The sequence below is a fragment of the Anomalospiza imberbis genome, chromosome 1 (assembly GCF_031753505.1).
Source record: "Anomalospiza imberbis isolate Cuckoo-Finch-1a 21T00152 chromosome 1, ASM3175350v1, whole genome shotgun sequence".
Taxonomy (NCBI): domain Eukaryota; kingdom Metazoa; phylum Chordata; class Aves; order Passeriformes; family Viduidae; genus Anomalospiza; species Anomalospiza imberbis.
In genome coordinates this window covers 54,573,954-54,586,261 of record NC_089681.1, presented here as the reverse complement: position 1 = coordinate 54,586,261, position 12,308 = coordinate 54,573,954, and the positions used below count along the sequence as shown (strand labels likewise).

The following is a 12,308-nucleotide window of genomic DNA, read 5'->3' as shown; positions in this document are numbered from 1 at the left end:
TTGGTCTAATATTTTTGGAGATGGAAAAGGTTCTTCCCAAACTGAAATTTTGGATGCAACTATTAAGTAGATGGAAAGTTTAAAAAGAAAATTGCTAGTTAATCCATCAAGTCATTTATCAGTTATGGGACTTAAAATACATCCATTTTCTGTTCACCAGTAACTAAGAGCTTTGATTCAGTATGTCAAACTGATTTTACAGATTACTCTATAATGTAATTTCATACAGGGACCTATTTTAAACTTGCCAAAGTCTATCCAGCTTTTGAGAACAAGGGCATCATAATGACTGTTTGACACCCTGTGTTCTTTGTGAAAGCCAGGCTTACCACATTTACAAAGTCACTAAGCCCTGCCAATGAAATTGACAATGTCTGCAAATATTGGCAAAAGTGCTTATAAACCTCTCACACAATTATGTCTTTCCCCCTGCTCTTGCTGTCTTCAAGGGCCCCAGACCAATACAAGATCAAAGAAATTACAAGCTCTGCAATCTCTGCACAGATATTTTCGAAATGCTGCAAGTTTAGAAGTGCTTGTTTGCTGTAAAAATCTATTGATGTAGCAAACAAACTCTCTACATTCCAGGAGACAAATAAAGTCATTATCTGAATTTGATTGTCTCTCTCCTAAAACACATGAATCCTTCAGAAAAGGGTGGTTTTTAAGTAGAAATTCTAACATCAAATCTTTCTGTGATAATCACCTTTAAATGTAATCAGTAACTAAAAAATAATGATACTTTTCCAGTCCTTCTGTGATAATCAACTTCTTCTAAACGTCACTGGGGGAAAGATCTAAAACCCATGATATTGTCATTATTTCTTTATTAATTGCACACACACAGAATAAAAGAGCTTTTGAAGCCCCATGCTGAGAGGGAGATTTCTGCACAACATTTTTTTCAAGAATATGCAAGATAACAGAAGGTATTCTAATTATGTGAAAATTCCTATGTGTAGGAAATCTGTTCCAAGGAAACAAAATGCACAGAAAGATCTGCATTTGAGGATTTCCAGAGATTTTTTCCAGAAGAAGCAGATTGCTCTTGAAGAACAGGAATTCCCTCAGAGTATGATAATTGCCATGTACTGCTGTCCTAATCTTTCTGCAATGGATTGATGTCAAACCATAATACTTACTTCCATTTTAAAAAACCCCAAATCATAAAGCTGTAGGGATACTTACAGATAGTAAATAAATCTAAAAGTGTTAGGGAAAATGGGTAGTTGCATCGTAGTTCCAAGTACAATATCTTAGAAGAGTTTGTGTTCCTGCACTGATATTGTCTTCCTTATGTCCATGAACACTTTGCTTTACCCTCTAGCAGAGACAGTCAGCTGTCATACCTGCATCCAAGATTAGGACTTACAGGTAACAGGGACAGTCAACAAATGGTACCACACCTTTACTCCAGCCAATAAATCTTGTTTAGTCACCATTGCTCAGAGCCCTGGAGTGCAAGGGTAGACAGGACACTGACCCTACCCCAAACTTTCATTAATGTCTTAATATAAACTGTGCCTTTGCAACTATAACATAAAGCATTACTTACAGTTTGTGTATTTTGTATGGGTTGAAAAAATAAACATGCATTTTTTATTTTAAAAATAGCTTTCTCTTTTAAATGTGGATTTCTCTAAAATTATTTTTCTATACAGTTACGTCTTTTTAACAAAACTTGGATATCTGTTCATTAAAAGAAATTCTACATGAAGCAACATCATAAACTTTTTCAGCAATTGTAGCAAGTACTGCAAAAAAATCTGTGCTGCTTATCAAAGTGTTCCATGCAATTCTTTTCTTGATAGTAGTTAGTTACAGACTTAATTCTGTGTGTCTGGTACAGATTCTGATTTTATTTTCCAGATTTTTTAAGATAATTTGTAACATAATTGATAGAGATTACTAAATTTCAGTAATCTTAGAACTTGACTTATTAACTCTGATAGTAAGGTAAAAGGATGGGAGGATATTTGCAGAGTCGACCTTGTATTTAGAATACTATTTGTACTTAAATTTAGCCAAGGCTCAACAATGTTTCTGACACTGAAGAGATTAATCTTTTCCATGATAGGAAGAGAAAAAGCAAAACTGATTGCTGAAAATTGAGTTGGAGATCCTTCAAAGGGATCCACTTTGAATCTCTAAGTGTATTATTTTAGAAACCTCTACAGAGCTTTTTAGACAAAAGTTACTAGCTTTTTGCTAGTAACTTACAGGATATTTTATGCAAATTTTGAAATAATGTTTTGTGATAAATGATTCTGTGACTTCTATTTTAATATTGGTGAGATCATTCAAAATAAAACTGGTTTCTAAAACTAGAATAATTTAACAAATGTATAATTTTTAAACTGCACATACTCTTATCAATTGAATTTTAGCCACATTAACAAATTGATAATAGAGCTTTAAGGCAGTCAGTTATTAAAAGTATCAATTTTTATCAACTAACGGTGTGTACTCTGTCTAACATACAATTCCATGATGGCATCACATCTCTACATGATAACAGCTGCTACTGAAAACATTAAACACCTTTACTATCAAGTTATCCAGATCTCCTGCATAATCCTTACATACAACAATCCAAACTGGTTCTGCTTGGTACCTTCTGGTATTTCTATGCTTTCACCACCAGGTCTCACCCACAGCTGATGCAGCAATGCTTCCACAGCCTTTCCCCTCCAGGAGTGTGAAAGGGGAGAGTCAGAACGCTCTTGAGCTCCACCCTCCCCTCCCACAGCCTCGTTATGTTGCCTTCACTTGATGAAAAAACTCAAGAATGGCTCCAGCTAAGCAGCGAGGTCAGACAAAGGGAAGAAGAGCTGGCTTGTGCTTGGAGAAAGACACTTCATGCAGGCTCTCAAAGCCCACAACACACTGTATCAAAGATGTAAGCCTGATACAGTGCTTTTGCTTTCTTTACTTTGTTATATAATTCAGATATTTAAATCCACCTCAGTCAGGGGTAATAAATGGCAAGAGATATATTTGTTGTGCTGGGTAACAAGCAAAACTGTTGTTATGGCTGGAGAGAAGAGAGGATTAAACAAACCAAAACTATGTTGGGCATTGGAATTTTCATCCCTACTTCCCTCGGAGGGAAGACAAACAGACCAGTATCCTTTTGTTTGAAATTTAATGCTGCTCAGTTTTTTAAGTACCAGACACACTTAAAAAAAAAAAAAAAAAAAAAAAAAGACAAAACCAAATCCTTATGATTTTCAGATAAGCCATGTCTTTGGGGGTTTTGCCATGAATAGATTTATAAGCCATCAAGATATTTACTCAGTTCAGGATAATCAATATAATTGGGCCTGACCCAAATATAATTTAACCTGACCTGAAGTCATTTCAAATAAAAGAAGAGATTGACTTCAATTAGCCTTAGATAATGTCCAAAAATATTTGTCAAAAATACAGAACCGTTATAATTGCATAACCAGCCTGTAGGTTAAAGGTAATAGTATTCCTAGCTTTATAGTTAATTTGGGTTTATAATCCTGTGATCTCTTTCATTTCCTTTAATATCCAATTAAAACCTTGTCTTGGATACAATTTTAAACAAAATAGGAGAGAGATACTTTGTATCTCCTTAATATTTCATGGATGCTCTAGGTGATTAATTAAAAATTATGTTATATGAATAAAGTATGAATTGTTCTATCTATGTAAGACAAAATGCGACAAAGTGTGACAAAGGAATTTTATGTTAATCCTTAACTTTGTAACAATGCAGGATTTGGTAGGTGTGTGATACCAACCGTGAAGATGTTTAAAAAGTGCAGTTTCAGGAAGTTCATGGATCTGAAACTACCCTTAGTTGACACAAATTTCATAGAGTGCACAGGTCTCAGTTAATAATTTTGCATAGTACTTACCTGAATTGAAAATACATTTGGTGTTGTACAGTCCATGTGGGAGAAAATTTCTTTTACTCCTTTATGATGTAAAGATTCAACAAAATATGCAAAGCAGCTCATTTTGAAAAATAGTCCTTATATTCTCCACTACACACAGTGAACTCCCCATAGATTGATTTCCAATATATTTTTGGAACAAATGGAGCATAGGAAGGAGTAGAGGCATGGATTTGTACGTGTAGGTAAACCTCATATATCTGTAGTAGTTGTCTGTACATCAATATGCCAGTGCAAGAAAAGACAGAGGTGATGAATGCAAAAGTGAAATATGGAAATAATTTCTTTTCAGGTCATAAGACAAAGTGAAAGAAAAAAACCTAATAGTTGCTGAATGCTAAATTTTACTTAAATAATCTTATTCTAAAGTAAAAGTGCAACATATTTAAGGAAAAAAATATGTATTTAAACACAACATATTTTTGAAGTGGAATATTTAGGTTTTACAGTCTTAGATTATCTGTTGTCTAGATTTTTTCAAAGTTCAGAAGTAAAAAGATCCTAGCAACATATCACAACTTCACCTCCTCCCTGTCACTCTGCAAAAGTTATGGTGTCGGTCTTTCTTCCAAGGCTAATATTGTCTCTTCAGCCATCCACGCAGTGCTTGAGTGACAATGAGCAAGTGCCAAGTATCAATGAGGAATAGTGTCTGTGTTCACTGCTTAGTAAAATAAATGTATAGAAAACTCATTAGCAATGTTTTACTTATCTTCTATTGACTCCTAAGCTGAGTTTCACATATATAAGCAATGTTTGCTACTGATTGCTGCAGGACACTTAGGTAGGGAAGATTCTTTTTCTCTCTAGCTCCAATTTAGATGCATTGTTTAACATTCAAAATCACAGTAGAGCATACTGAGGAAATTATAAAAAAATTTATATGCAGTCTTACTGTAAGACTACCACAGTTTAATGTGGTTTAAAATCAGTTAAGCAAAGAAAATCTATATTTCAATCACCATAGAACTCTCTCAAGCCAAAGTGAGACTTCCCATATACATATTTGCAGTAAAGTAAGATATTTTGTTTTGGTTTGTTTTTTTCTTTTTGTTTTCTTTGTTTGGTTTTTGTTTGTTTGTTTGTTTGTTTGGGTTTTTTTGTGCTTGCATTTATAATTTCTTCTTAAAGTAACATTTACCAAAACATCTCTGGGCCAAGCCTTAATCTGGTCTGAAAGAGTCAGCTTTCAAAGAAACAGTGGCACCTGACAATGGATGAGCATTTGGTCACTTTATAATGAAGAGATAGTGGATTTGATTTTGAAATTCTTCCCTAATTCAAAATTAGGAAAAATCAGCATTTCTTAGTTTCCAACAAAGGGTATGAAGCCTCTAAAACAAATTCTTCTCTTATTTCAGTTGAACTTTGAAGTATCTCAAGTTGCATCCTGGTTCTTGCTGCTTGACTCTATTCCCCAGAAAGTGGATTTTCAGTATAAGAAAAAAATATCCAATAAACTATTGCTAAAATGTACAAAACTTACAAAAAAGATTATGCTATTCACTAGCAGGAATTTGAAGAGTTTGTTATGAACAGACCTTATCTGAATGAAATTATAAATTATAACCTTTTAAAATTGTAACATAGGTGTGAAACTTATTACCGTTAATGGGAATTATAGAACAAAGCCTCTGGGCCCTGGAATGAGAAATGCACCATAAAATGGTTATCTGAATCCTTGCATAGCTGTTTGAGTTTCATAACATTTTGAAAGGGTAAATACTTAATCTAGCATGTTATTTCCAGTTTAGTCTTGAAATATCTAACTGTTGCAGGTGCCTCATAGATAATTAAGTAACTTAGTATGAAACAGTAAAAAATAATGAAACTTTTAAAAAGGCAATAGGAACAAATTTCCCACAACACCAACATTGTATTTTGCACTTACCCACAGGAGACATCTCAGGAACTCCAGCAGTGTAGGGACCATCCAGAAATTTTGGCTCATTGTCATTGATGTCCTGAATCTTAATGACGAACTCAGACTCTGGCTCCACAGGTTTATTAGTCAGCCTATCTAGTGCTTGTGCTCGGAGCGTGTAGTAGGCCTGCTCTTCTCGATCCAGCCTCTTTGTAGCATGAATATCCCCCGTGTTCTCATCAATAATGAAAATGGAACTTGCCCCTTCTCCTGACAAGATGTATTTGATGGAACCATCTCCTTTATCAACATCAGAGTGAAGCTGGTGAAAAATTGATGAGAGATGAGATTAACTTACAAGAGAGTCAGTGGCATGGAGATATGTAAAAATAATTCCTATGTTGAGCAGTAGTATTGAAATTTTATTATTCCTGGAAATATAAGCTGAATGTTTATCACACACACCATGTGAGGGACCATTAGAATCTGTAAATTTTCTCCTTTAAGCATGAAATCTTTATTCTTTCCTGCAAACAATCTCACTCTTCTCATGCCAGATTTTTACACAGGCAAACACATGCACACATATGATCATAACCGTGACTTTATTCCTATCTGAATTTAACCACATTGCTCACTTCAGCTTATAATCATTCTGAAGGGTGAGACTTCAAACAAATGGCAGTATAAACGTCATGTCAGTGTGTGTTTGCTCTTTTGTGTATTTATGTATTCTCTCATGACCAGTGACAGAATTCAACAGAATGGAATGAAACTAAGTCAGGGGATAGCAGGAAAGTTTTCCAACAAGACGGTGGTTTGGCACTGGAACAGGCTCCCCAGAGAAGTGGTCACAGCACCAAGCCTAACAGAGTTCAAGAAGCATTTGGACAATGCTCTCAGACAGTTGGTGTAATTCTTGCGGTTTCCTGTGCAGGTCCATAGGTTGGACTTGATGGGTCCCTTCCAGCTCAGGATATTCTATGATTCTATAAAACTAGGTAAATGTACTGGCTGATAAATTGCTCACTACCAACTGATGGGCCTGTAACTTCAATTCTTCACTTCCATATCTTCCGTTTCTTTATCTAATTGCAGAAAAATGCAGACTCTCAGAAAGATCAAGGTGTCTTGGCACTTTTGAAGCACACAGAATTGAAATCCATGTGCAGTTTCCCTGGGACTACTTGTAGTAGGCATACAAGAAATATACTTCAGTAGCTCAAAATGTATCTTCCATTAGAAAGGCAAGGCAAGTTTACAATTTTTTTTTTTCCTCATCACTCAAGGTATTTTAACTTACAGAGCAGGATTCCACAGGTTTTCTAGCTCTTTTATGTTCACTGAATTTCATCTTCCTGTAATAGAACACAGACCCAAACACCTCTTACATACTTCTTAAACTTGCATCAAGAGTGTAATTGATCTGGATATCATGTTATAGTAACATGCATATATGATACATTTAATACTGTACAAGGGAAAGGAATATCAGTAAAATTTATTGTACTTTATTGCTTGTTAAAAGTGTATTAATTTGTAAAGAGCTGAAGACAGTGTTAAATATGCTTGGATTTTCTATCTCATATCTTCTTTGTTCCTGTCCTAATTCCATGTTAACTTAAGTTTGGAGGTACGTCCACTGTCATCATCATCATCATCATCATCATCATCATCATCACAATTTCCATCACTAACTTTTTTTTCTCTCTGTTAGGAGTATCACTGTGACAGTATTCACTTCCCAAATACATACAGAAAATTGTTATCTTGGGCATGACTTAGCACAGCTGCAAAATCTTTTCCTATTTCAGCAGGGAAGTATTCATGCTCAATTTTGAATTTTTCAGCTGGATAAAAAGCTGCCTATTTCTTACACATTATTTCACTTACACTGTTTAGATATCTCATATTTATGCAATTACAGTGCACTCCTATCTTTTAAGACAGAAATGGAATCTGGAGCTTTGGACTGCATTAGAAAAACAGAGGTAGGGTATCTAAATAAGATTATCTACATAATTTTGAAATATGGTTTATCCTTATTCTGCTGCTACATAAATCCAGAGACACCTAAACAAGCCTAAGATTTCTTTGGTGGAGTTCTCCAAACATTTAAAGCCCTGCTTCTTTGTACACACAGGAATAAACAATGCTGACACTGTGAGCAGGCCAAGGTAAAATGTATCTCACATTCAGGCTATTTTGAGATCCACAGCACTGAGTATTCCTCAGTCCCAATGGCTGGGGTCTATTGAACAAACCATAGCTCTGTTCAACTCACACATCTGACAGGTGGGGCTTTCAATGCTTTTTCAAACTTGACTGGAAGAAGAATCCATCTTCCCTACACAGGAGCAGTGGCCTGTGCAAGTAAGAATCTGTATCCCTGGTCTTTGATTTTGTTTGACCTTTTTTTTCCTTCCACTTTTCTTTCTCTAATACCTACTTCAGGGTGCATAAGTATCCTGTGTGCTACAGAGGAACTGTGTGTGTTTCCCTACATAGCCTACAGTCTAGACTGAAATGCTGAACATCATGTTACACAAGAACTGAGGTTATGGGATAAAACATTTCAATGTTTTTGTCTTTCTTAAGTGATTCTCTTTTCTCCATACCCCATATTCTAGCTGGTCTTTCTGTGGTGCCTGAGACTCACATTCTCCCTGTAAAGGTTGTTCCACCTTTTCTGGCATACTTTAGGATGAGAGAAAAGCAGAGGACACCAGCATTTTGTCAGGCAGAGCAGTTTTCTGAATGTTAGAGATGTACAAGTAAATCTCTTCAAGCAGAGAAAGGACAGTTTCCATATCTCAGTTAGTGAGAGCAGCACAGCTCTGTCCCATGGGGATGGAGCTGAGCCCATCAGCACACCACAGTGGTCTCAAACTGCAGGGCTGCACAGCCTACCTTTTACCTTGTATCTACATCCAGCCCTATCCCAAATAAATAACTTTGAAAAAAATTAAAAAGAGACCTTCAGGGGAGAGGCCAGTAAATCCTTGAAGATGCACTGAGCAAGGCTTTCACATCCCAGGGAAAGGAGAAATTCTGTAGCTTCAGCATTTCCCATTTGCTCACTCAGTGGCTTACTGATTAACAACACATTGTTCTTTAAGGAGTTCCACTTTGAGGTGCATAAATCTCCTCATGGATTGCACTACAGTGGCTGGTGACCTGGAGTGAAATGCTGAGCAGAAGCCACTTTTTGGAACGATGCCTTGGTAAGAAAACTGCTACCACATGGATTAGTAAAGTGATTAGTGAGGACCTTTGTTATTCCAAGGTTAAGGCTCTGGAACTGCAAATTTCTTTGCATCTTTTATTAAAACTTTGTTTTAATAAGCATTTTAAAACTCTGCTGGCCCATGCTCAAATTAGTAATGTACCATTCTCTACCTACTTAACCCCAGGAAGGTGATATAGCTCAAGATTAAATTTATCTTTGGCACTATGGAGCAATCAATTCAGTATAAAGCACTCTAAAGAGATTTTTTTTTCAACACTTTTATATGCTTTTTAGAAGAGATCTGAGAAAACATAAAAGTACAGTAAAAGAGAACAATGCAAAAAATTAAAAAAGTACTTTGCTGAAAATATTGAGAATTTTGATGCATTTTTCATGTCACCTATATTCCAGTTTCACAAAATATAATTCTTCCATACTGTGATCTTCAAAGTCATTAATGCAGAGGCATCATTGCTTTGCAACTATGAACAAAATTTTTGAATTTGAATGTTCTGTATCATATTCACAGCTCTGCTACTAACAAACATGACTGCAAAATACCTGGGGTTCCAGCTATTTAATTTAACGTTGTAGGAAGTGAGAAGTACAATTTTCCATATAATGTTGGCTTTAGAAAACTCTTTGTACATTTTTTGTTGTTGCCAGGTTTTCTCGTTTGCTTTTGTTGTTGTTTTGGCGCATTCTTTGCCCCTTTTTTAATAGAAGAAATACATTAAATAATAAGACCTAGGATTTTTTTATTTGTTCTTGTTATTAATTTGGCAACAATTAAATAGAATGATATTAGTCCTCAGGACAGTAGTACTTTGCAGGAAGGTTCCAGAAAGCATCTGTGGCCATGCCATCTGCTAGCTTGTCTTTCACTCCTCCCACTTTCTACAGGGCCATTCTTGTAGGAGACAGAACTGCAGCTCAATCTGTAGCTGCACATGGGGACTATAACTTTAGAAGTAGAGAGGCTCAAGACAAAGTTGCTTTCAAGTCCTTGTTTCAAGAGACATGGAGGATTCAAGGATTCACTGTCTAAACATCATCTGGTTCCATTCTGGGTAATTCCAGACAATTCTTCTTTCAGAATAATTTTGCCATAGATATTGTAAATAAAACACCATGTTTTCAGTTGTATCCTTCCAATTAATTTCATCCATTGCCATCTCCACACAATATCTATGATGGCGACTCTCCAGTTTGCCTTCCCTTTCAACTAGGCTTATTTTCAGTATAAGATTCACAATCCAATTCTTATAAGCTGATCCTATAGATTTTTTTTGTTACATGCTGCATACATTTGACATGAAGATTCTAAGAGTTCTGGGTTTGTGTGATTCCTGCATGCACAAGGGCACATGAGAACAGGAAAAGGGAAGCAACAACCCTCTAGAGAGAGATGACGTATTTTTATGCCAGGAGGATAATTTTGATGTGCTAGGAAAGTTAGCAGAGAGCAAATAGATAAATAATAAAAGCCACATAAGCCTTGTTGAGGCAGGGGGACAGTGCACATAGAAAGTACACTTGTTCTTTAGAAGATAATTTATTGAGTGTCATCTGTTGACTCTGAACTCAAGCTAAAAAAGCACTTAATCTCTTTAGGCTCAGATTTAGAAAATACTTGCTTGGATATGTATGAGAGAAGGAAGCAGTCAGCTTAACTAAAGAGAAAAGGTGTTATTATCATAACTCTTTTAAAAAGCCCTTTTTTTTTCTCATGTTTTTTTGGCCCTACAGTGATATAGCTTAGTCTAGGGTCTCCCCTAACACACCTACGTCTATGTGGATTTTCAGGCTGGTGATTATTCTAGGGAAAACTAAATAAAACACTTTTTTTCAAAATTCCCAATACTCAACAGTTTCTAGATACTGCTTATGTTAAGATCTGTACAACCAAAGATGATATCCTTTTGAATCACTTGCCATTAAAGTACTAAAGCAGTATTTCCAATAGAGAAGGAGACTTATTTTTCTCAGTAAGGAGAGATACTGCACGGCATTATTAAAAGTATTTAAAGTACTAAAAACAGCTTATCTGACCACTACTCATCTCTTGTATGTCTGAATGGGAGGTTTGCTCTTTTTCTGATTTTCAGTTCAAGCTCCTTTAAAGCAGGTACAATGTTCATATGCCTCTTTTCTCGGATTTCTCTTCCCTAAAGATCTATCTTTACTTTTGCTTCTCTCTGTGCCAGCATGGTTAATGATTCATTACAGAGTTTATAGATTATTGGTGAAGAAGAAAATCAAAGAGAGAAAATGAGGAGCTGATGGTTTTTTGACACTAACAGAATAACAGAAGCCATGGAGAGAAAGAGATGGATAGGGGAAACATCAGATGCTTCAATACAATCTAACTTCATTGCTCCCTGAGACCATAGGAAAACTGAAAAGTTTTCTCAAGGACGATTTGCCTTGTCTGCTTACCTTCCTTTCTCTCTATGAAAGTAACTAGAAAGAGAGAAAAGGAATGAAAATTGCCTATTCCTCATGCTCTGTGCAGTATCCATTGTTATTGGTGATATGGAACTGGCAAAACTGAAGATTTTTCCTGCCTCCTCACAAAATGCAAGGAGGCACTAAGAATCAAAAAAAACCACAAGAAAGGAAAAAAAGAACTCCAAGCCAGAAACAATCTTCTTGTCCATTTTATGACCACAATTTATTATCACAAAACAACTGAGAACAGATTGTGGGAAGAATAATCTTTTCTTCATGCCACCTTCTCCCTTTCATCCTTTCTGGGAAGACTTAAAAAGGATATATAAAGATTAAGCTTGTAATTTCTAAAAGGCTAAAAAAAGCTCTTGATTTGAAACAAAAACCTAATTTTTCCATTTCTATTAATTTTGGTCATCACAACAGTCAGGTTCTTAAAATTGCTGTTCTTGGAGTCAATATTTACTATGGTTATACATACAAAGTTTTCAAATCCCCTTTCCCCTTAGATTACCATTGTTAGTATGTGTTTTGTGATGACTCATAAAGTACTAGATATTTATAGAGGTTTTATCTCCTTTTTCTCCTTTTTCTTTTTTTTTTTTTTTATGTAACACTATATTTCTGAACTATCAGGATAACTAAGGATTCAGTGCTGGTGCTTTGGAACAATTTCAATGCAAATAGTAACTAATATTTAATATTCAACCTAGACAATGTAGTTAACATTTCAGTAAAATCTAATGTGCACACATGCCACGTTTCTGCAATGTCTAAGGACTTCACAAACACATTAGTTACTAATAGGATCATTGTTCTCAGAGGGAGCCATGAAACT

The 12,308-nt window shown here is 35.5% G+C and overlaps 1 protein-coding gene across 2 annotated transcripts in view; it reads right to left on the bottom strand.

The window, feature by feature from the left end:
- Positions 1-12,308, bottom strand: part of CDH7 (cadherin 7) — an 82,443-nt gene that overhangs the window by 37,280 nt on the left and 32,855 nt on the right. For both annotated transcript variants that reach the window (XM_068193151.1, XM_068193161.1), the window contains exon 3: positions 5,818-6,112. In XM_068193151.1, coding sequence (XP_068049252.1) covers positions 5,818-6,112 — 295 coding nt within the window. The remainder of the gene's footprint in view (positions 1-5,817; positions 6,113-12,308) is intronic.